The sequence below is a fragment of the Rana temporaria genome, chromosome 4, assembly GCF_905171775.1.
Source record: "Rana temporaria chromosome 4, aRanTem1.1, whole genome shotgun sequence".
Lineage (NCBI taxonomy): Eukaryota > Metazoa > Chordata > Amphibia > Anura > Ranidae > Rana > Rana temporaria.
Window position 1 is genome coordinate 453,319,804 of NC_053492.1, and position 23,706 is coordinate 453,343,509.

A 23,706-nucleotide genomic window follows, 5' to 3' on the forward strand; every position below is an offset into this window, starting at 1 on the left:
CCAGTCAGACATCCGTCCAGTGACGTGTCTCCCTCGGATCGGAGTTTTCCCGCCATCTGTGTAAGGCAGCCCGAAGCTGAGGGGATCCGTCGCCATGGCCAAGCAGAGCACCCTCTTCAGCTTCTTCGCCAAGTCCCCGACTCTGTCCAAGAGCCGGACCAAGAGCGGCCCGTCCACCTCACCCACCGAGGCCGACCTACCCTCCCTGGGGGGGAAGAAGAACAACTCCCCTCCGAAGGAGTCAGCGGGGGCCCCGAAACATGGAGGGAAGACCCCCCGGGCCAGCACCCCCAGGTACCGAGCGGACTGGGCTCTTCAGTGTGTGTGAGGAGTACAAATCTCTGTGTTATGGGGGGTGAAGGGACCTGCAGTACCAGCTACCTCCATGGGAGGGGGGTGTGTAGCAGAAATGAGGAAGATCTCTCCTGCAGTGAGGGGGGTGTGGTGCAGAAATGAGGAAGGGACCTGCAGTACCAGCTACCTCCATGTGAGGGGGATGTGGAGCAGAAATGAGGAAGATCTCTCCTGCAGTGAAGGGGGTGTGGTGCAGAAATGAGGAAGGGACCTGCAGTGCCAACTACCTCCATGTGAGGGGGATGTGGAGCAGAAATGAAGGACCTGCAGTACCATCTACCTCCATGTGAGGGGGGTGTGGAGCATAAATGAGGAAGGGACCCGCAGTGCCAGCTACCTCCATGTGAGGGGGGTGTGGAGCAGAAATGGGGAAGGGACCTGCAGTACCAACTACTTCCTTGGGAGGGTGTGTGGAGCAGAAATGAGGAAGGGACCTGCAGTACCAGCTACCTCCATGGGAGGGGGGTGTGGGGCAGAAATGAGGAAGGGACCTGCAGTGCCATCTACTGCCATGTGAGGGGGGTGTGGTGCAGAAATGAGGAAGGGACCTGCAGTACCGGCTGCTGCCATGTGAGGGGGGTGTGGAGCAGAAATGAGGAAGGGACCTGTAGTACCGGCTGCCTCCATGTGAGGGGGGTGTGGAGCAGAAATAGGAAGGGACCTGCAGTACCGGCTACTGCCATGTGAGGGGGGTGTGGTGCAGAAATGAGGAAGGGACCTGCAGTACCAGCTACCTCCATGGGAGGGGGGTAGAGTGCAGAAATGAGGAAGGGACCTGCAGTACCAGCTACTGCCATGTGAGGGGGGGGGGGTGCAGAAATGGGGAAGGGACCTGCAGTACCAACTACTGCCATGTGAGGGGGGTGTGGAGCAGAAATGAGGAAGGGACCTGCAGTACCGGCTGCTGCCATGTGAGGGGGGTGTGGTGCAGAAATGGGAAAGGGACTTGCAGTGCCAGCTACTGCCATGTGAGGGGGGTGTGGCGCAGAAATGGGAAAGGGACTTGCAGTACCAGCTACCTCCATGTGAGGGGGGTGTGGAGCAGAAAGGATTAGTAGTCATGTGGCCACTGATTGGCTGTCATAGTAGTCACATGATCAGGAGTTGGTCCTGCCGGTTACTGATTATTATTGTCTTTGGCAGCTCAGTCTCTGCGCTGGGAGAACACACCCGGCACACAAAACATTGTCTGCCCTCTGACACATAAGCGTGGCTTTTGGGCAATAAAGTCCACTACATGTTATTGGGGAAGTTTGCTTAGCAACACGCTCCACCCTAACTTAGGGTCACACGTTCACTGCTGCATAATCATGTGTTTTTGTAGTGTGCTTTTTAATGCTTCATGCGCCTTTTTTGTAGGGGAAACTGAATTTTAAATCCAAAACCCTGCCGAAAGACGCACTAAGCACACATGTACATGTTTTATATGCGCTCCTTTGAAGTCAATGCGGCCAAAAAATGCACTAAAGACGCACTTGCATCCTTTCAAAAAAATTGCACTGCCCCATGCTGCATGGGTGTGAGGGGGCACCATAGAGAATAATGTGCTTTCCATGGTTGTGTATGGCAGTGTCATAGCAGATGCAGGGGAAATCGCACTGGTGTGAATGAGGCCTCAATATAAGTAGAACATGTTCAGAAGGTGGAGTGAGCCTTTAACCACTTCAATACTGGGCACTTTTACCCCTTCTGCATTTTTTGCAATACGGCACTGCTTTACTTCGACAATTGCGCAGGTTGTGTGATGCTGTACCCAAATAATTTTTTTTTTTTTTTTTTGGTATTTAACCACTAAATCACCGCCTCATAGCCGAATTACGGCTACAAGGCGGTTCCTTAAAGCGGGGGTTCACCCAAAAAAAAAAGATTTTAATTGCATCTAGCAGATCCAGCATGTTAAGGACATTACATTTCGGCATTTTTTTTTTCTCGGTACATACCTTTTATATCCTGATGTTGTCCAGGGCTTCCGGGTTCCGATGACTGCTTGACTGGGCGTTCCTATCCTTCCGTACGATGATTGACGTCTTGTGAAACAGGTGACCTGTCGCGCGTCATCAGACGTCGGGGAAAGAGCCGAGCTGCGAGTCGGCACTATACGGCGCCTGTGCAGTCAGCTCTACACGGCGGGCGCAGGCGCCGTATAGTGCCGACTCTTAGCTCAGGTATTTCCGGAAATCTGGTGACACGCATTGTGCGACAGGTCACCAGTTTCACAAGCCGTCAATCATCCAACGAAAGGATAGGAACGCCCAGTCCCACAAGCATCAGAAGCCTGAAGCAGGGATAGGAACGCCCAGTCCCGGAGTCGTCAGAACCCGGAAGCCCTGGACAAAATCCGGATATAAAGGTAAGTACGGAGCAAAAAAAAAAAAACTGACGAAATGTAATGTCCTAACTATTGTACTTTTTAATGTAAAAAAAGTTTTTAGGGTGAACCTCCACTTTAACTCTAGGAGGACGTCCTCCCAGAATCGCGCCCCCTTGGGCGCGCACATAGGAGTGTCCGTGACAGCCGGGTCCAGCTGATAGCGGCTGTGTACTGCGTGATCGCTCCGTCCAATGACAGCGATCACATGTCAACAAACCGGCGTCATTTGATGACGCCGGTTCCTCCCTCCCCTCTCTGTACCGGTCGGTACAGTGTGAGAGGAGAGAGCGTGGGTGTCGGCAGCGCTGTGGGCTGGATCTGTGACTATTGCAGTCACAGATCCAGCCATCCCTGCAATACCCCCTGAGCAATTTTCAGATATTGGCACCATAGCTTGTGGACACTATAACTTTCACAAAGACCAAATAATATTCACCAATTTGTACTTATTTTTACCAAAGATATGTAACAGTATACATTTTGGCCAACATTTATGAATAAAAATTACAAATTTGCTAAATTTTATAACAGAAACAAAGAAATTCACTTTTTTACAGAATTTTCAGTCTTTTTTCTTAGCGCAAAAAATAAACCCAACAGTGATTAAATACCACCAAAAGAAAGCTCCATTTGTGAGAAAAAAAGGACAAAAATTTCATTTGGGTACAGTGTTGTATGAGTAATTGTCATTCAAAATGTGAGAGCACCGAAAGCTGAAAATTGGTCACCAGACTTCTGTGTTTACAAGTGATTGTGGTGAGCAGGTACCAAAGGGTCTGAGCCAGAGGTGGTGGAACCGAGTTCCCCCTGGAAAAGAAGCCCTGGGTAATGGTATCACCTTCCTGCCACCACAGATCTTTGAATCACCAGATTTATCCTTGTATAGTGTTGGCAAGGAACTTTTTAGTCAGGTTTCTGTTTAGTGCTGCTGTATGTAGCTTCCTTTTCCCATTAATTGGTTATAGCAGTGAATTTCATTGCTATAAGCAAGCATTTTACTGGATGAAATCAATCCATTCAGATTGTTTTGTTGTTATTGGCCCTGTCTCTCATGTGATCGCTGACCAATTACAGCTAGCAAGACAAGTGCATACAATGGATGGCATGGAAGAAAGTCATCCATTGTATACAATCAACGTGATCTGCTGTGATTGGTCACAGCGATCACATGACACTGGCATCGGGGCCGGTACAGTGATCAGTCAAAGGGCTGTGTCCGGTGACGGATTACATGGATGCGCAGCCCCATGAGAAGTGCGTTCTGGGAGGGCGTGCTCCCACCTGGCCGTCAGTTTACTATTGGCCGTGCGGGAAGGTGTTAACTAGTTGCTGTTGGCAACGGCTCCATTTTTTTCCACTGCTCCATCTTCTGTACATCGCCCTTATTGTGAGCAGTTTGTCCCGTTTTTGGTGCGTATTCTAGCTGGGAATAAGATTACAGCTTTGGAATCTTAATTCCATGATATCTTGCATTAATCGTAGAACAATGTTTCTGATCAATGGTGATTTCATTACTTGTTTAAATACAAATCTTTGATTTGTAAAAGGCCAATACAACAGATATGTGATTAAATGATTTTCCAGCACAAGGGAAAATATATTGTAACAAAGTGATCACTGGGAGGGTCCTTGGAGTGATGTCATATCTGTGAAAAGCTCATAATACAATCTGATTTAGATCTCCCATCAACTATGTAGGGCAAGGGCCTGCCTGATTGGGTACAGATAAGGTGTGTCCTATTATATTGTTTTGGTAAATCTAAAGCTGGGTATACATGTACAGTTTTTTTTTTTTTTTTTTTTTTGTCAGCTGGTTAAGCAAAAAAAAAAAACAACCTAACAGATCCTCACATCAATACAAGTGGTCTCTCCCTTTGTTCTATTGTATTCTGACAGGAGACCCCATCAGAGTACACAGATCAGCAGCTGTAGCCATTGGCTGTGAGCGCTGATCGAAGCCTGGCTTTCCATCTGGACTGTTAACAAGAAGCCGGTTCCTACTGAACAGGCCACATTTTGGTACATATGTACCGGGCCTACAGGAGATTTACAGAGATTATACAATCAGATAGTGTATGGCCTTCTTCAAAGTGGTTGTTTTCTTGACACATGGGAGGGATCTCGAGCACACAGCCTGTGATTGACAGCCTCAGCTTTGGTCTTGTGTGCTGTGTGAATGGGGGGTGTCCTTTACCTTCCCTTTTTTAAATAAGCTCTCCTCACTGAGCTCTGAAGTGTTTAACTTCAGCTCCCTGCTTTCTGAAATCTCAGACAAGGTTTATAAATTCGGCACTTAGAATGGATGTGGAGATGAGGGCTGCAGATACAACTTATGTAGGAGGATTTGTTCTATCTCTGTATCACCTGAGGCTTCACTGGGTGTATGTAAGGCTGGGTTCACATATATGTGGTGTGGTACACTACATGTGATCGCACCGCATTCCTATGTAAATCGCATGTGATATCTATGCAGCGAGATTTGAGCCATTCATTTGTATGGCTCAAATCGCACCGCATCGGCACAAAGGTCCCCCCCCCCTTTCTCGCTGGGCTGGAATAGGATTGGATGGGTGTTTATGCCTATGCAATCCGATTCTGTCAATCGCGCCGTGTTCTGCAAACCGTTTTGGGGGTGTCATTGATGCCGGTTGTGGTTCACATGAACGCCGTGTTATTTCAGTGCGGTGCAGGAAACATACGGGATTGGCTGGGTTTCCAGAGCTGTATATATGTAAACCGTGGCTATGGGGTTAGAACCACCTTAAATATTTTCTGTCATAGAATGGATGAGCGGAATGATTTTTAGTTATTTCCAAATCCATTTGTTTTGGTGTTTCTGTATCTGATGAGACACTGATTCGTTGGAATGTTTTTTTACTATAGGCCGGCCATAGATGGTCAGAATCTCAGCTGGTCCAGCAGAACTTCTACTTTCTAATTTTTAGTCTGTAATTCATATTTTATTGTTTTAAAATTAGTCAAATCTGATTGTCCAAATAAACCCTCTTCTATAGAAGTCTGCAGTCTCTACAATTGCTTTGTCCTGTGCACATGATGGGATTATCTGTAGTGAGTAGGGGTGCAACGGATCAAAAAACTCACAAATCGGATAATTTTTCAGATCGGCAAAAAAAATAAAAAATTCTCTGTAAAAAGTCACTGTAATATCCACATCTCTCTCTCCCCCCCCCCCCCCCCTCATTGTAATATCCACATCTCCCCCACCGCAGTGGCGTCACTAGGGTTGGTGTCACCCGGTGCAGAAAAAAATGGTGTCACCCCCACCAACTATAGTCCCCCTCCCCCCCAGGTAATACCGACAGACACCCCCAGTAGTATGACTCCCAGCGGTGTGCTCCTCCTCCTCTGTTGGTGTAAACAGAGAAGGGCTGCCGCCGGGTGTACCAAGATGGAGCTAGGCCGAAGCCGCAGCCATAACATTAGGAAAGGCAGCGGCTTCGGCCTAGCTACGGAGCTGCGGCCATAACATTAGAAAAGGCCGCGGCTTCGGCCTAGCTCCGGAGCCACAGCAATCCGCGGATCACAGTGTGTGCCGATCCGAAGGGTGTGACCCGTTCGGATCATGCATCAACTGTGATCCGTTGCACCACTAGTAGTGAGTGAAGGGGAAGGGAGGGCACTTGGTTCATGTGTTGCTGTCCTAGTTTTGTAGGGGGAAAAAAGTCCCTGGGGTGAGTGTCAGCGTTGGTAGAATGTGATTGTTGGCAGGTGACTCTCCTGTGTTGTGAGGACCGTGTTATGACTGAGAATCGGAAAAAACTTGCAAAATTCTTTTTTCCTCAATGTCTTTCAGGGCTGCCACCCGAGAGATGATTGGCTCTCTAAAGTCTAAGTTCACCTTTTTAAATACACATGTGCATTTGTTTTGTTTTTCTCCACAGGAGCCTGCAGAGCATTGCACCCATGATCCAGAAATTGTTAGTGCAATGTCGGGCTCCTGCAGAGACTGACCCCAGCTTTCTGGACACAGTTAAACTTTAATAAAAAAACAAATTTTGTTAATGCAACTAGTTTAAAGTGGTTATAAACCCACTATATAGATATATCTATCTAAAAAAGAAACCTGCAAGACAATGGCATAATGAGCTAGTATGCATAGCATACTATCTCATTGTGTAATACTCACCTGAGATCGAAGTCCCCACTGCGGTGCCTGACACAGCACTGGCCAGCAACATGTCGTCCCGGAGTTGCCTCCAGGTATCGCGGCTCCGGCGCTGTGATTGGCCGGAGCCGAGATAACGCCACTCCTGCACATACACGCAGGAGCCGCCAGTCACGGGCATGACCTCCTTTTAGAAACGGCACAATCGCTGTTTCTAAAGTATGCAAGTCTCTATTGTAAATATCTCCTAAACCGTGTAGGTTTAATAGATCTTTCTAGCACCTATAGGTAAGCCTAAATATAGGCTTACCTTGTAGGTAAAAGTGGTTGTAAACCTCGGACATGAAATATGATCAAAATGTATCCCTCTATAGCGGTGATATGCATTTAGCGGACCTCCAGCTGTTGCAAAAAAAAGTCTCATCATACCTCTGCCTCTGGGTGTCATGCTTGTGGCTGTCAGTCTTGCTATGCCACATGGAACTTGTAGTTTTGCAACAGCTGGAGGTCCGCTATTTGCATATCCCTGCTCTATAGTGTGTAGTTGTCTCAATTTAGAGCACTGTCAGTTTTTTTTTTGTCTGCTGCTTCGTTCCTCTTTCGGCATGAATCGCTGCTGACAAGTTTTCTTGACACCAAGAGAAAAAATGGTGACACGGGAGGGAAGCTTCAGCTGATTGACAACCTCGGCTCTGTTGCTGTGTGAAAGGGGGGGGGGTGTCCCTTCCCTCCAATCAGCTGAGATTGGTCTCTCCTTACTGAGCTCTGCAGAATGTTACTTCAGCCCTCTCCTCCATGTTTGTTGTGTTTTTTTTTTTTTGCTCTTCGACATACTTTATAAATTCAGGACTTTGAAGGGAAGACTACAGATACAACTTGTATCGGTGTATTGCCTAATGATTGTCCCTTCACTGGGTATATGTGAAGGTTTACAACCTCTTTAGTGATAAGCGAAATGCATTTAGCTTATGTTCTCTTTTTTTCTATGCTTTGAGTTCTGCTATAAAAAGTTTGGTACTTTTCCTGGCATATTATTAATATAAGACATTTTTATTTTTCTGTCTGCAGTGTTTGCGATTTCTCACCTGGTGACCTTGTTTGGGCCAAGATGGCAGGTCACCCCTGGTGGCCATCATTGGTTTACAACCACCCCAAGGAAGACACACATTTCAGAGGAAAGGGCAAGTCTCTTCATGTTCATGTGCAGTTCTTTGATGACCCACCAACTAGAGGATGGATAGGTGTAAAATATGTGAAGAATTATTCAGGTAAGAGCTTTAACCACTTCGTTACCGGGCCTATTCTGGCACTTTTCTCCTTTATGTAAAAATCACAATTTCTTTGCTAGAAAATTAATCGGAACCCCCAAACATTATATATATATTTTTTTTTAGCAGACACCCTAGGGAATAAAATAACGGTCATTGCAACTTTTTTTTTCTCGCACGGTATTTGCGCAATAATTTATCAAACGCCTTTTTTTTAGGGAAAAAACTGTTTCATGAATTAAAAAATAACAAAACAGTAAAGTTAGCCCAATTTTTTTTGTATAATGTGAAAGACGATGTTACGCCGAGTAAATAGATACCTAACATGTCACACTTTAAAATTGCGCACACTCATGGAATGGCGCCAAACTTCGGTACTTAAAAATCTCCATAGGCGACGCTTTAATTTTTTTTACAGGTTTTGAGTTACAGAGGAGGTCTAGTGCTAGAATTGTTGCACACGCTCTAACGCACACGATGATACCTCACATGTGGGGTTTGAACGGTGTTTACATATGTGGGACTTGCATGCGCGTTCGCTTCTGCACGTGAGTGACCGGGACAGGGGCGTTTAAAAAATATATATATTTTATTTATTTTTACTTCATTTTTTTATTTTTACATTTTTATTTTTTTTTGATCACTTTTATTCCTATTACAAGGAATGTAAACATCCCTTGTAATAGGAATCACTGTGACAGGTCCTCTTTATGGAGAGATGTGGGGTCAATAAGACCCCACATCTCTCCTACAGGCTTATAAGCATGAAATCGGTGAAAAAAAAATCACCGATTACATGCCGACAGCCGCGACAGCGGCTTTGTTTACTTTCGGGTACCAGGCGTGACGTCATAACGTCGCGCCTGGTCCCCCGACGATCATAGAGATGACTGTGACCGTCTGGTCACCAGACATCTCTATGCTTCACCAACGAGCACCGGACGATTCGCTCTCCGGGCCCCCGATGGCACGGGAGAGCCCGGAGAAGTTTTTTTAATCAAACTTATTTAAATTTTTTAATAAAATGCTTTTGGAGTAGGAAAGGAAGGAAACGGCTGATTTGCATGGTATACATTTGTAAGGCTCCACAGGTCAGAAGGCCATAACCTAATAAGAATAATAATCCTTTATTTTATATAGTGCCCTTTTTTAAAGGTAGCTTCTGCACTTTACAAAGACAGGAGACAAATACACAGGGTAATGTATTTCTTAACCCAAGAATTAAAATGTAATATTTTGCTGCTTACCAGTTACATTTTAAGAAATATTTCAGATATTGCAGCTTGCATATGGTGGCAGCATTAGTTTACTTTTTCCAGGCTAATTAAACTGTTTATGTACAGCAAAATACACCAAATTGTCTATACATACGGTCAGTTTGAGCACGAAACATCAGATGGGCCAATGTACAAGCCAAAAACTTGTCCTAAAACAATTTTTATTATAATTGCATTGTATATACAGCTCTACCTGTGATTTATACTTTTTATTCACAAAATGTTTATTCAATGTATTGCCATTATATGTCAATTTTTTTTAGAAGTACAGCGGTCTTCTCTTTTGCTCAGGTCAACACCCCAATGATTGTTTTTAAATACTGATTAGTATATTGCTGTTTGCCACCAGAAGAAAAGTGCAACACCCACGGAGGTGGACTGATGGTGCTCCTCCTCAGTGTCTTCCCAACACTAATGGAATATGGAGGTATAAGGCGAAGAGACGGCAACTTGTCGCTTTATTACATTGAGTGTACAAAGTACAGTGGTCTATGCGTTTTGTCAATAAGCCTTAATCATAGCCATAATTGAGGCTTATTGCCGAAACCCATAAACCACTGTACTTTGTACACTCCACTCAATGTAATGGTGACATTTTCGGATCGACGAATTGCCGGCTCTTTACACCTTTACCTCCATATTGGCATTTGTTGGCTATACATTTTGTTTTAGGAGTTTAGCATATCTGGGATATAAAAGGGGAGAACAAATCCTTTACAAGTATTTCTTATATAGTCATATTTTTGTAGGGTATGTAGGTAAAGCAGTATGACAGGTTGCATCAAAAATTGTGTGTGTGTATATATATTCTCTTTTTTTTTTTTCTCATTTTGTTTTAAATGCAATTTTTTATTTTAGGTTCCTCTGCTGCAGAAGCCCAAAAAGGAGGCATGTTTTTCAGTACCAGGCCTGAAATAACTAAAGCAGCGAAAATGGCAGACGATGCGCTGAAAACAGAAAAGGACAAGAGACTAGAACTGGCTGTTTGCGCAGAACCTTCTGATTCTGAGGAGGAAATGGAGGTAAAAAAAAAAATAACCTGTAGAGACAAAAATTATCAAGATGCATTACCTATGCATTAATGTGAAAAACATCCGAACCCCCATTTTACTTGCCTCACCCCTCGAAAGTCCCGCGCGCGTACCCTCTTCGGTTCCCAGCCTGGCCGTTGATTGGCTAAGCTGGACCGATTGATAGAAGCGCAGCCATTGGCTGGCGCTGCTGTCAATCGCATCCGATGACGCCGGGGCCGAGTGATACAGTCGGCGGCTATGCCCGCCGCTGTATCACTGGAGCGTGCCCGCAAAAACTTTCCACCATGCTCGCTCGCATGAAGGTGGAAAGCTCTTGCGAGGGCAGGAGCCGAGACAGCCGCCGAGGGACCCCAGAAGACAGGATTCGGGGACACTCTGTGCAAAACGAGCCACACAGTGGAGGTAAGTATAACAGGTTTGTTATTTTACAAAAAAATTGACTTTAGTGTTCCTTTAATTAGGCATGTAAAGTCCCAGCGAAGGGGAGGTGGAGATCGGGTCATCAGTTGGCAGTCCAATCCGTCAGAGGAGAAGCACTGGGCTCACTCGCTGTGGCACCGCTGGCTGTAAGAAGGCTGGCTGCGGTGGAGACGGTTCAAAATGAAGCTTGGAGTGCAGTTGGTAGCGGGCACGAATGGATGATGTCGCTGGAAAGCGACAGGTTTTTGTGTGCGTTCTGCGAGTGACACAGCAGTCGTGCTTCTTTTTCAAGCTAAATAGTGAGACCTAGGAGCTGCAATAAAAAGTGCAAACGAGGGGAGGGGCCGGTATATCTAAACAAGGTGATTCACAGCACACTGAGGCAATATATCCTTCAATGGCTGGCACTATATCTGAGTAGTAGATATCATTTAGTGATGGCAAATAATAAACGGGCAAAGAGGAAAAAGGAGATTACTAAGTAAAATAAAACCATTTAAACATTTTTCTTTGCAGTTTTGGCTTACTGTTGATATTTTCATTGTAGGCACTTTATAATGGTGTGACTTTACAATTTTCACCAGGTCGAGGAAAGTTCTCCAGTAAGTGATGAGGAAGAACCAGAAAGAAAATCAAACCGTCCAGCTCGTCAGAGTAAGAGTAATGGGAAGGCCAAGAGGAGAAGAATAATTATTCCATCTGACAGTGAAGATGAGTGCTCCGATGTTGAGTTCAAGCCGGATGAAAAGGATGCTGGGAGCAGTGATGAGGTCAGCAGCGGTGTAGATGAGGGGGCAATCTCTTCAGCAGAGAGCGACGCAGAGGAACCCAGTCCAGTAAAGGTTCCTGTGAAACGCAAGCGCGGTGGTGGTGGTGTTACTTCCAGAGCTCCAGCTTCTAAAACGAGTCTCCAAAATGAGATTTCAGAAACGCCAAAGCGAACAAGCAATGTATCTGCAGAAGCCAAAGTAAAGCTCTCGTCCTTCTCTGCCCCGGAATCTTTTGAGTCTCAGTCGGCCACAGGTGCTGCTGGAGGGGTTACTGTTTGGGAACATGAGAAGTTTGAGTGGCTGCATGATGGCCGGAGAAAAGATGGCAATCGCAAAAAGCAGAGCGATGAAAATTATGACCCAACAACACTGTATGTTCCAGATGATTTTCTCAACAAATGCACTCCAGGAGTGAAGAAATGGTGGCAGCTCAAATCTCAGATCTTTGACACGGTCATATTCTACAAGGTTGGGAAGTTCTATGAACTGTACCACATGGATGCGGTTATTGGCGTCAATGAATTGGGCCTGACCTTCATGAGGGGAACTTGGGCTCACTCAGGTTTTCCAGAGATTGCTTTTGGCCGATTCTCCGATGTACTTGTACAGAAGGGATACAAAGTAGCCAGGATAGAGCAGACCGAAACCCCAGAGATGATGGAAGCACGTTGCAAGTCAATGTCTCATCCAACCAAATTTGATCGGGTGGTGCGGAGGGAAATATGTAGAATTATTACAAAGGGCACCCAGACCTACAGTGTTCTTGATGGAAGCCCCTCGGAAAGCCATAGTAAATATCTTTTGAGCTTTAAGGAAAAACCTGATGATTCTGCTGGGCACCAGAGAGTATATGGTGTGTGCTTTGTGGACACCTCAGTGGGGAAATTTCACATTGGTCAGTTTTATGACGATCGCCATTGTTCACGGTTCAGGACTCTAGTAGCCCACTTTCCTCCCGTTCAGATACTGTTCGAAAAAGGCAACCCTTCATCTGACACAAAGAGGGTTCTTAAAAGCGGTTTGTCCACTGCAATTCAAGAGGGTTTGCAAGCTACCTCTCAGTTTTGGGACGGCACAAAAACACTAAAGACCCTGGCTGAGGAAGGCTACTTTGTGAAAGAAGGCAAAGGTGACCGTGATACTGGCACTCTACCCCCGGTTATTAAGAACATGACTTCAGACAGCGACTCGCTGGCACTTACCCCTGGAGAAAACAGTGAGCTGGCTCTTTCTGCTATGGGGGCATGTGTTTTTTACATGAAAAAATGTCTCATTGATCAGGAGTTGCTTTCTATGGGCAACTTTGAAGAATATGTTCCGGTTGACGTTGACCTTGAAAAGGCCCAAAGCTCAACCAGTTTCTTTGCTAAAACCAGTCAGCGAATGGTGCTTGATGGGGTAACACTAACTAATCTTGAAATCTTACAGAATGGGACCAATGGGTCTTCTGAAGGTACACTCCTGGAAAAACTAGACACGTGCTTCACTCCTTTTGGAAAACGCCTCTTAAAACAGTGGCTTTGTGCACCCCTGTGCAATCCTTTTTCAATTAACGATCGTCTAGATGCACTGGAAGATCTCATGGCTATCCCAGAAAAAGTGACTGAAGTGGGGGAGCTTCTAAAAAAACTTCCAGATCTGGAGAGACTTCTCAGCAAAATTCACAGTATTGGCTCGCCACTAAAAAGCCAAAACCACCCGGACAGCAGAGCGGTGATGTACGAGGAGACTACATACAGCAAAAAGAAGATTGCAGATTTCCTCTCTGCTCTGGAAGGTTTTAAGGTGATGCGTGAAGTCATCAAGGTTATGGACGATGCTGTTGACGATTTTAAGTCCAATATCCTCAAGCAGGTTGTGGCTCTTAAAGAGAAACATCCTAAAGGTCGATTCCCAGACTTATCGTCTGAACTGAAGAGGTGGGACACTTCATTCGATCACGAGAAGGCAAAAAAAAACAGGGGTGATTACCCCCAAAGCTGGCTTTGACCCCGACTATGATGAAGCACTGGGAGATATCAAGACTGCAGAGCAGAATCTTACAGACTATCTGGAGAAACAACGCAAGAGGCTTGGGTGTAAAAGTATTGTGTATTGGGGAACGGCAAAAAATCGCTTCCAAATGGAAATGCCAGAGAGCGTAACGGAGCGCAATCTGCCAGAAGAGTACGAGCTGAAATCCACAAAGAAGGGCTACAAACGTTACTGGACAAAGACCATTGAGAAGCTTTTTGGTGAGCTGGTGAATGCGGAAGAGCGCAGAGACGCAGCACTGAAAGATTGCATGAGGAGGTTGTTTTACAACTTTGATAAAAACTGCAAAGAATGGCAGACAGCCGTGGAATGCTTTGCTGTGCTTGGTGAGTTTATTGCTCTTGTTTCATGTAAACATGTCCAAAACCTAAACCAGTCAAATTGTGCTTATCGTGAAGAGAAATACATAAGCAGAGTCTGCTTTCTGAAAATCGGGATTCAAAATGATCAGGTCCCCAGATAAAGGCGGCTAAACTTTTATTTTTATTTTTTTAAAAGCTGATCTCCAGATTTAGTGAACTTGCAATAGTTTGAACCAAGCTAATTCCAAACAAACTATAGCCAAACTGTATGACGCTTTAGCTATATACAGCGCTGTATTCCTGCAACAGGACAGGGACTTCCTGACCCGCTCCCAGGACAACATCGAATTGAGCGTTGCTCAGCCATTCACAGGGAGCTTTGTATTTTTTTTAGGAATTGATACAAAAACTTCTGTGGCTAAGGTGGAGATCGTGACATCCTCTGCCCACCTCAGCCAATCAGAGGAAGCTTTGTATTCACAAAAATATACAAAGCTCCCTGTGAATGGCTGGGTAGCACTCAGCCCAACTCTATTTTGCTTTAGGTGTGGGACGGGAAGTTCAGTCCTACTGCCAGTGCTTTTATACAGGATGTAAACCATAAACCAAAAATGCAATCTGCAAAGTCCCATTAGCCACTTCCTGCCTGCCGTCCTATGTAAACACATTACAATGCTCGGTGCGCGCTCCCAGCGCAGTAACTGGCGGGTACCGGAAAGCTCCCCTGTCTGTTTTCACTGCCATCTCCTCCCCTCTAATTAGAACCCCCAAACATTATATGTATTTTTTATTGTAACACCCTAGAGAATAAAATGGCGGTCGTTGCAATACCTTCAGTCACACCGTATTTGCGCAGCGGTCTTACAAGCGCACTTTTTTGGGAAAATTTCATTAAACGAATTAAAAAAATAAGACCCCAGTAAAGTTAGCCCAAATTCTTTTTATATTGTGAAAGATAATGTTACGCTGAGTAAATTGATACCCAAAATGTCACGCTTCAAAATTGCGTCCGCTGGTGGAATGGCTACAAACTTTTACCCTTTAAAATCTCTGTAGGCGAAGTTTAAAAAATTCTACAGGTTGCATTATTTGAGTTGGAGGAGGTCTGGGGCTAGAACTATTGCTCTCGCTCTACCAATCGTGGCGATACCTCACGTGTGGTTTGAACACAGTTTTCATATGCGGGCGCTACTCACGTATGCGTTCGTTTCTGCGCGCGAGCTCGGCGTGACGGGGCGCGTTCCTGGCTCCTAGATTCCAAGATTTTTTGCTAAACGTTTTTTTTCTTTTTTGTTTCTGTTTTTAAAATGTTGTTAATCGGTTTTTCTCACTGACAAGCACTGATATGCAGCACTGGGCATTCCTGGTGGCACTGGCAGGCATTGTGGATGGGCAACGATTGGCAGCTGCCTGGGCACTGGCATATCCCTAGAGGGGGCTGCGCTGATGAACAATCAGCACAGACACCCCCCCCCCCCCCCCCCGTCAGGAGCGCAGCCGATCGTCTCTCCTCGTGTCTGTGAGAGCGCAGTGACTCAAATCGCATCAAGGACATGCATGCAGCAATTTTGGAACTGCAACTGGATCTCATGGTGGTTTTGTACTGTGGGATCCAGTGCAATTGTTTATATTTTTTATTTTATGCAGTGTGGGAAATGCACACGGATTGTGGCGTTTCCTGCATCGCATTAATGTGAGCCTAACCTTGGGGGGGAAGCCTGAGACGGCAATGGAACATGGGGGAGGTTAAAAAAAAAAAAAAAAAAAGAAGAAACTGTCAGTACAAATGTATTCATTGTAGATATTTGCATTGGGCTTATCCTGTACATCTTCTTCTTGCAGATGTCCTCATGTGTTTTGCTCAGTACAGCCGTGGTGGTGATGGACCAGTTTGTAGACCCGTCATAGTTTTGCCTGATGACATGTCGCCTTATTTGGAGCTTAGAGGGTCCCGTCATCCTTGTATTACAAAAACCTTTTTTGGAGATGACTTTATTCCAAACGACGTTGTGATTGGTTGCAAGGAAGAGGACTGTGATGAGGACAACAATGGCGCCAGCTGTGTACTTGTGACGGGTCCAAACATGGGTGGGAAATCCACTCTGCTCAGACAAGTAAGCAAGACGCATTACTACACAGAGGATTGCTACTAAAATATAATCTTGTGTAGTAATACTACAAGAAAATATAAATGGGATAATGGATATGTTTCCAAGCTTTGGAACAGATGGGGGAGGGTGTAAAATATTGATTTGTGATTATTTTTGCCCTCTAGGCCGGTCTCCTGGTGGTTATGGCACAGCTGGGATGTTATGTACCCGCCGAGGTTTGTAGACTGACTCCAGTGGACAGAGTCTTTACAAGACTGGGAGCATCAGACAGAATCATGTCAGGTAACGCCTTCTACCCGCATTAGCTTCTTTGACCGCCACATTTTATTTACCAATAATTCTTCAGCTGGGCTCCATTTATTAAAAAATCCACAATATAATAATTGTATAAAGTAATACATTTTTTATCTAGGGCTTCATGTATATGGGATGTTGTTCAACCTCTCCTGAACAATTTAACTTGACAGCTAGAAACCAGCATCTAAAAACGTTTAGCAGTGTTTGCCTCTAGAAGCATTTGAGAAATTAATTTTTTTAAATGGTGAAAAACGCCTATAAACGGAATGCGGTTTACCGCATTTAGAACACTTTGGTGTCTGAACTCGTTTTTTTGCCTTCAAAAAAGGCCTAGAAACGCAACTGCCTAAAAACGTCAGTAAATGAACCTGTTTACATTTACACATAAGATGACATTGAGAAAAAAGTGTCCAACTGCCTCTGAACATCTGTTTAGCAGCCTCCCGTGTACATGGGGCCTAAAGATATAGAAAGATACCGCTACTGTCAAGTCCTATTAGAGGTGCATGCTGTGTGGGTACACTGAGGTGGAGGCATTGTCTGAACAGTGTAGACTAGATCCCTACAAACCCGAGGGGATAGATATGTGGCTGTGACCAAGGCTGGCTTTGCTCTGCTTTAAAAAAAAAAAAAAAAAAAAAAAGTTCACCTTTTAAAAATTAAATGCACATTTTGTTTGCAAGTAAAAAAAAAAAATGTGCATTTTTCTATTTTTTCTTTCTCCTTCGGAGCCTGGAAAGCATTGCGCCTGCGATCAGATTTTGGGTGCAGTTTCAGGCTCCTGCAGACTCTGTGTCGGCTGTCTGCCCCTCCGTACCTCTGCTACAGGCAAGCCGTTACTTGAAGACAGGAAGCTCAATGGACTACGAGAGCGCTCACCAGCGCCCTTGCAGTTCAAAGGTGAAGTTATTTGCCTGTATCTGAGCACCATGAACTGAAAATGCAATTTTTATCCATTTTGTAATATACAAAGCAACACACACACTTTCAGTCAATCCGTATCTCCATGCTTTATCTTGTTGAGAAATCACTCTGGACATTTCTAGTTTTGAGGCTGGGTTCACACTAGCTATGCTCACGGCTCACAGTTGTCCACTGTTTCAGGTGCGAATCCGGTCCAAAATTTGAATTTTCACCTGTAATGGACTAGAAGACGCACCGGACCCTGCTTTAATTCTGACTGGGGCTGCGGTATGTGAACTGGCTCCACTGAGAGCCGGTCACATTCTCCTGTCATGCGAATGCGGAGGAATGCACATCGCATTTTCATCAGTGTGAACCCAGACTCAAACAGGATAGTATATTATATTTACTAATGTTGGCAGCATAAGGACTGAAAATCAAGTTTAGTTCTGTTAAAAAAAAATTCAGGGTTGATGGTCCTTTTTTTATTTTATAGCGTCTAGTCCTAATTTAGGCTACATGGGCGACTTAAATATTTCTGCTGCTTAGAGATTACGTTTTTTTTTTTTTTTTTTTTATAATTTAATTTTCAGCAATTTAAAATCCATGTGATGCTGATGACATTACTTAACAAGCAGTCCTGATCTCTCTGTATCGGTTAATAACCAGCACAGCCCCAGGGTTTTTAGTACAGTTTGTATTGAATGTTATTTGGCATGGCCTTGCTTCCCTTATGAGAAACCATTTTGATAAGTATAACCCCCCCCCCCCCCTTTTTTTTTTTTTTTTTTTTTTTATACATTTTAGGAACTTTTTTTTATTTTTTGCATTGCTTTTGATAATTTTTATAATGGTGCATTTTCCCCTCCCCCAAGGTGAAAGCACGTTTTTTGTGGAGTTGAGTGAAACATCCAGTATACTTCAGCATGCAACAGAACATTCCCTTGTGCTTCTGGATGAACTTGGTAGGTCATTGTTTTATCTCCAACAATATGAAAAGGTTCTGTTACTTTACTACCCCACCACCTTTTGCTGCACCATAGCTGAGGCCTTCATTGGCCAGCGCTCAATGTGAACTCTGCCCGAGTTTCACTATGAATAAGGCGGACTTTGAATTTTGGTGGAGAGCAGAGTGATGAGATATTATAATCCACAGGTCGTGGCACGGCTACATTTGATGGAACAGCTATAGCTAGTGCTGTCGTAAAAGAACTCTCTGAACGGACCAGATGCCGCACATTGTTTTCCACACACTACCACTCATTGGTGGAGGATTATTCCCACACCCCCGCTGTACGGCTTGGTCATATGGTGAGTGCAATCTGCAGCCATAACAGGGGACAACCTCTCGGTGTATCTTGTACTTTTATACTATTTTATGTTTTGTTCTTGTTTAGGCCTGTATGGTTGAAAATGAATGCGAGGATCCTAGCCAGGAGACGATTACTTTCCTATACAAGTTTATCCAAGGTGCATGTCCAAAAAGCTATGGCTTCAATGCAGCAAGACTGGCTAACATTCCAGACGATATCATTCAGAGTGGTCACAGGAAAGCCAGGGAGTTTGAAAGCATCATGCTGTCTGTGAAGATATTCAGGTATGTTGAAGGGATTGTTTAGATCGGGAATATGCAATTAGCAGACCTCCAGCTGTTGCAAAACTACAAGTCCCATCATGCTCTGCATTTGGCTGTCAGTCTTGTTATGCCTCATGGGACTTGTAGTTCTGCAACAGCTGGAGGTCTGTATGGTAAAAGTACCTTTTACACAGAGCTATACAGATGCTGTGGCAGAAATGAAATTCAATTTTCTTTTTTGGGGGGGGGGGGGGCGTGCGGCGGCACCACTGCTAAATGTTCCCCAGTAAGTGAATACAACAACTGCATGCCGTGCAGTACTCAGGCCCTTTATAAGGTGAGATGGCTCTGCATGTGAGTGAGCCTTTTATAATGTTATCAGTACAGGCACCTGACAAATATATGGAACTAATCTGTAAAATAGATGGATGTAGATTTCAATTTTGTCAGTGTAAATAGCAGCCACACCAACCCTTCATTGTTGCAACAGCCGCTAACTAAACCACACTTGTTCTAATGAGTTACTGTAGTGTGGCATGCATCATTGAAGAGGTTATAAAAGTAAAGCCATATGGGGGAGAAATTTATGAATTGAAATATGCTTATCCATTCCACCCTGTTGCATGCTCCAATCTAGTCAGGCTGGTCATATGACATTCAGATCTCTTTGAAGATGCAGTGCTGCTATTTAACCACTTCAGCTACAGAAGGTTCCCCTCCCCCCCAGACCATTTTTTTTTTTTTTTACTATTTGGCACTGCGCTACTTTTAACTGTAATTTGGGTACAGCAATTGTCTTTCTTCACACAGTTTTTCTTGTGTGGTATTTGCTCACCTCCTGGGTTTATGTTAGGGCCGAAACAACTAATAGATTAATCGACAACTAATTGAATATGAAATTAATCGATTACAATTTTCATAATCGATTAATCGGGCAGTAACATAATGGGGTTAAAACAACTAAAATTAGCCTTTTTATAGTACAAAAAAAGCAAATTGCTACTGTAATTACTTTCACTGTCCCACAGTAAAAAAGAAAAATGAACCCCCCTTACAGTAGCGATTTGCACTTTTTTTTTTTAACCCCATTATGTTACTAAACATCTCAGCCCTGGGTCACACCTCTGTGTTTTTTGGTGCTTTATGAAGAAACACACTACAGTTAATTTACATGTTTTCCTATGGGACACGTTACGTTCACAGCCATGATTTTTTTTTCAGCTGCTGCGTATTTGGAAAGGGCGAGGATGTTTTAAAGCAAAACGGGGCTATTTTGTTTTTTTTTTGGTTCAATATACTTCAATGGAGAAGCTGCAGAAAAGCATGTAATGTGTTTTTGCGGCAATTTGTGTTTTGTAATCTGCCCAACAACAAATTGGCCCGAAAAAATGTAAACATTTTATTTTTTTAAGGCTATTATCCGAATAATCAAAACAATAATTGGCCAACTAATCGATTATGAAAATAATTGTTAGTTGCAGCCCTAGTTTATGTAAATATAAACTGACAAATCAAAAAATATTTTTTTTTGCTCTAAACATACTATTAAAAAAAAAAAAAAAAAAATGATTATAGTTTGGACAAAATTTAATCTGCTATATGCTTTTTGGTAAAGGGGAAAAAATAAAAATCCAGAAAGTGTATATCGATTGGTGTGGAAGTTAGTGTCCACAAACTATGGTGTGTGTATATAATATATACACAGATTTTTATTTTTTCTTAGAAAATAGGTGCAGGAACTCAACCATGACCCCGTTCAGATTTCAGAAACAGTAGGAGGGTCTTAAAGGGGCATTAAATACCAGGATTGTATTACATATGGAGTGTAGAGTTCAGGGGGGGTTACACACACAGAGTGCAGAGCTGTCACTTGTAAACACAGAAACCAGACTTCTGTGTTTACAAGTGATTGTGGTGAGCAGGCACCAAAGGGTCTGAGCCAGAGGTGGTGGAGCTGAGTTGCCCCATAAAAAGAAAAGCCCTGTGTGATACACACACTCAATTATAGTGGCAATCAACAAATTCTAATGGGTACTGCAGTCTGACACTGAGAACTGGCTGCCAATCACATCATTAGTGCTAATATGCACACGTACTATTGACACTGAGTACAAAAAGGGGGGGGTGGGTTTTAACATCAGGGGTGATTAAGTATGTGCGTGTACTGCCTTTTACTGGGGATCTTGGTCCCCTCCCCTGAACATAGATGGCTCCGTTTACATTCATAGAGCTGTAGTTGTATGCTTAGCGCCCATCACCAGGTTCTGGCTGGCAATCATTAGCCAGGACCCAGTGATTGGCAATTAAAACGCATTCTGCATGTGTGAAAGGGGCCAATGAGTGTACAGTAGATTTTTTACTGATTTTCCAGCTATCTAAATGTCTGCAATCTATTCTTGATTTCATAACAAGTTAGGCCTGAACAAGGCTGAATCCAATATCTACCAGAGGAGGTTCCTATGAGCTTTGTGATTTCTTAGAAAAGTTTTCACACAAGTGAGATGCTGAATAATGAATCAAACACTTTTTTTTTAATTTCATGTAGATATGGTGTACAGTTATTTTATTCATCTCAGTGGGCACAAATTGATGGGTTAAATGTGGTTTAATTAGATAGAGCTGGTTCTAACAGAATGGGAATGGACCAGTATGAGACTAAACATGTTTTTACTGGTAATTAATCCAAGCGTCTCTGAATGTAATGTGCAATTGAAAACGATATAGAAAGTGTCCATCCAGAGGGTAGATCTACTTCAAGCGCCAAAGTAAAACTGTTTCCTTTAAGGTTGTGAAATGTCCCACACCAATTTTATGGTAGGGGTACACTATTTGCTTTGGTGAAAATATTCAGAGTAGCGTGTATTCCTCCCCCCCCCCACATGGCTACAATTAAAAATAAATACAAGAGTGTAGAAGAACAGGACTTTAGCTTCTAATGTAAAACTAGATGTTATGCTGACCTGAAAATACTAATTGCCTAGCCATCTCTTCAGACCTGGAAGATGTGCAGCCAGCACTCATCTCCATACTCTGACTCATTGGTTAATTATGGCAATCAGGCAGCTAACACATTTTAAGAAAGATCAAGACAGCCAGGCAACTAACATTTTCAAGAAAGATCAAAAACAATTTTTTATTTAAAGGAAGTCTTAAAAACATAACCCTCACAAAACAGAACCATTTCATCTTTGTTAATAGTTGTTTTCTTCTTTCTGTACAGGCAGTTGAACACGTTGCTGGATGAACATACTTCGGATTTGCAAGCGATCAACAAACTACTGGCAATGCTTTAAACTTGTTTTAAAAAGCAAAAAAAAAAAAAATACAACAGTGTTTTTTGGTGTTTATTCACAAGGCTGGTTTTTCACACATTATGATCTAATAAACTTTATTTTTTAAAAATGACCATATTTCCATTTTTTTTTTCTTTCCTAGGAAATTAAACCCCTTTTATTTCATACCTACCCTCTACATAATGGTTATTGAATACTCCACAATATATTAAGTCTAGATGTTATGGTACATGCATACACTTTCAGGCTGTTTGATTACCCACTGTCACCAATACATATAAATGGGGGGAGAAACAAAAAAAATAAAAATTTAAAAAGGAGGGGGGGGGGAAAGAAAAAAAAGCTATGAAACTCTATATATGCTAGTCTCAGCTTCATAAAGAGCAGGAAATCTCACAATTTCCAGCAGTATACAAGTTCCAGGCTGTTCAAACAAAAAATGAACAGTAACAAACCGGTGCAATCTGAGGAGACTACAGTAAACTTTAAACCAAAGTCAACACTCGCCCCATTGGATAGGGGAGTGATGGAAGCATACACACTCGCAGCTTCAGCGTCTCCTCACGCAACTGTCCTCCGTCCGGGGCAATATGTAAATGAAGACTGTCACGGGGAGGGTACGAGAGGAAAGGAGACAACATTCTAACTTTTCCAAAAGGATACCAGAAAAATTGCTGGATTAAGATTAGTGTTTTTCCTCTTTCATAGAAAGAACATAGATACTGGGACATGAGTACAGTTTTACAGCAATGCTATGGTGGGCTAACAAAACAGGACACGTTCAAGTACAATAAACTGTGCTTGAAATGGAAAAAAATAAAAAAAAATAAACTACATGAGATTAAAGCATTAAAATATCTCATTCTGAATACGTGTTAAAAAAAACAAAAAAAAAATTCAAAAGAAATGCAGAAGTGCTAGCTCACATTTTACCATGTTACAAAAAGCAATTGGTACCCATGTCCGTGTGTGTTCAGCAGCAACAACAAATGCTGCCTGTCTACAGGATAGAACTACTGCAAAGGTGGCTGCCTCTAAGCTGCTGCCTATAGGAACACCAGCAGAGGGCAGCGTCTGTACAAAACAGTAGCTTATTATTTTTTTTCTTCACTTCTGTCCTTCCAAAAGTCTTTTGAGTAATGCTAAAATAAAAAAGAAAAACAAAATGCCCAGTTCTTCCTTTACATCCTGAGTCAACATATTGCCTCTTCTACTTCCTTTTTTTTTTTTGGCAAGTGGAGTATGCGCGTATCAACATCAGTCTTCCAGAATTGGGCAATGTTTTGTTTTAATTTTTTTTTTTTTTCCCAAACAAAAAAAAATAAAAGTTTATAACAGTTAGAATGGCAGGACTTCCCCTTTTTGTAAATAAGTTCAGTTGTGTTGCAATGTATTAGATTCTATAGGTGGAGCAGAGTCATATAATGTATCTGTGTCATGAGTGGGTTCTCCAGCTAATGTACAAGGATTGGACAGCGTTCCGGCACCACAGTCACAGAAGAACCTGCGAGAGGAAAGGACAGAGTGTTACAAAGAATCCCAACAATTTACACCAAACAAAGGTGGAGTT

At 43.3% G+C, this 23,706-nt stretch overlaps 2 protein-coding genes across 4 annotated transcripts in view; one reads left to right on the top strand and one right to left on the bottom strand.

Moving 5' to 3' along the window:
- On the top strand, positions 1 to 22,248 carry MSH6 (mutS homolog 6). The gene is given in 11 exon segments (XM_040351587.1): positions 1 to 294; positions 7,920 to 8,119; positions 10,255 to 10,418; positions 11,435 to 13,570; positions 13,572 to 13,980; positions 15,799 to 16,070; positions 16,232 to 16,349; positions 18,143 to 18,232; positions 18,424 to 18,578; positions 18,665 to 18,864; positions 22,064 to 22,248. Coding segments are annotated over 11 exon segments (4,017 nt in total). The 5' UTR covers positions 1 to 94; the 3' UTR covers positions 22,137 to 22,248.
- Positions 21,950 to 23,706, bottom strand: part of FBXO11 (F-box protein 11) — a 107,467-nt gene continuing 105,710 nt past the window's right edge. For all 3 annotated transcript variants that reach the window (XM_040351589.1, XM_040351590.1, XM_040351588.1), the window contains one exon: positions 21,950 to 23,640. In XM_040351589.1, the coding sequence (XP_040207523.1) occupies positions 23,511 to 23,640 (130 nt within the window). In that variant the 3' untranslated portion in view covers positions 21,950 to 23,510. The remainder of the gene's footprint in view (positions 23,641 to 23,706) is intronic.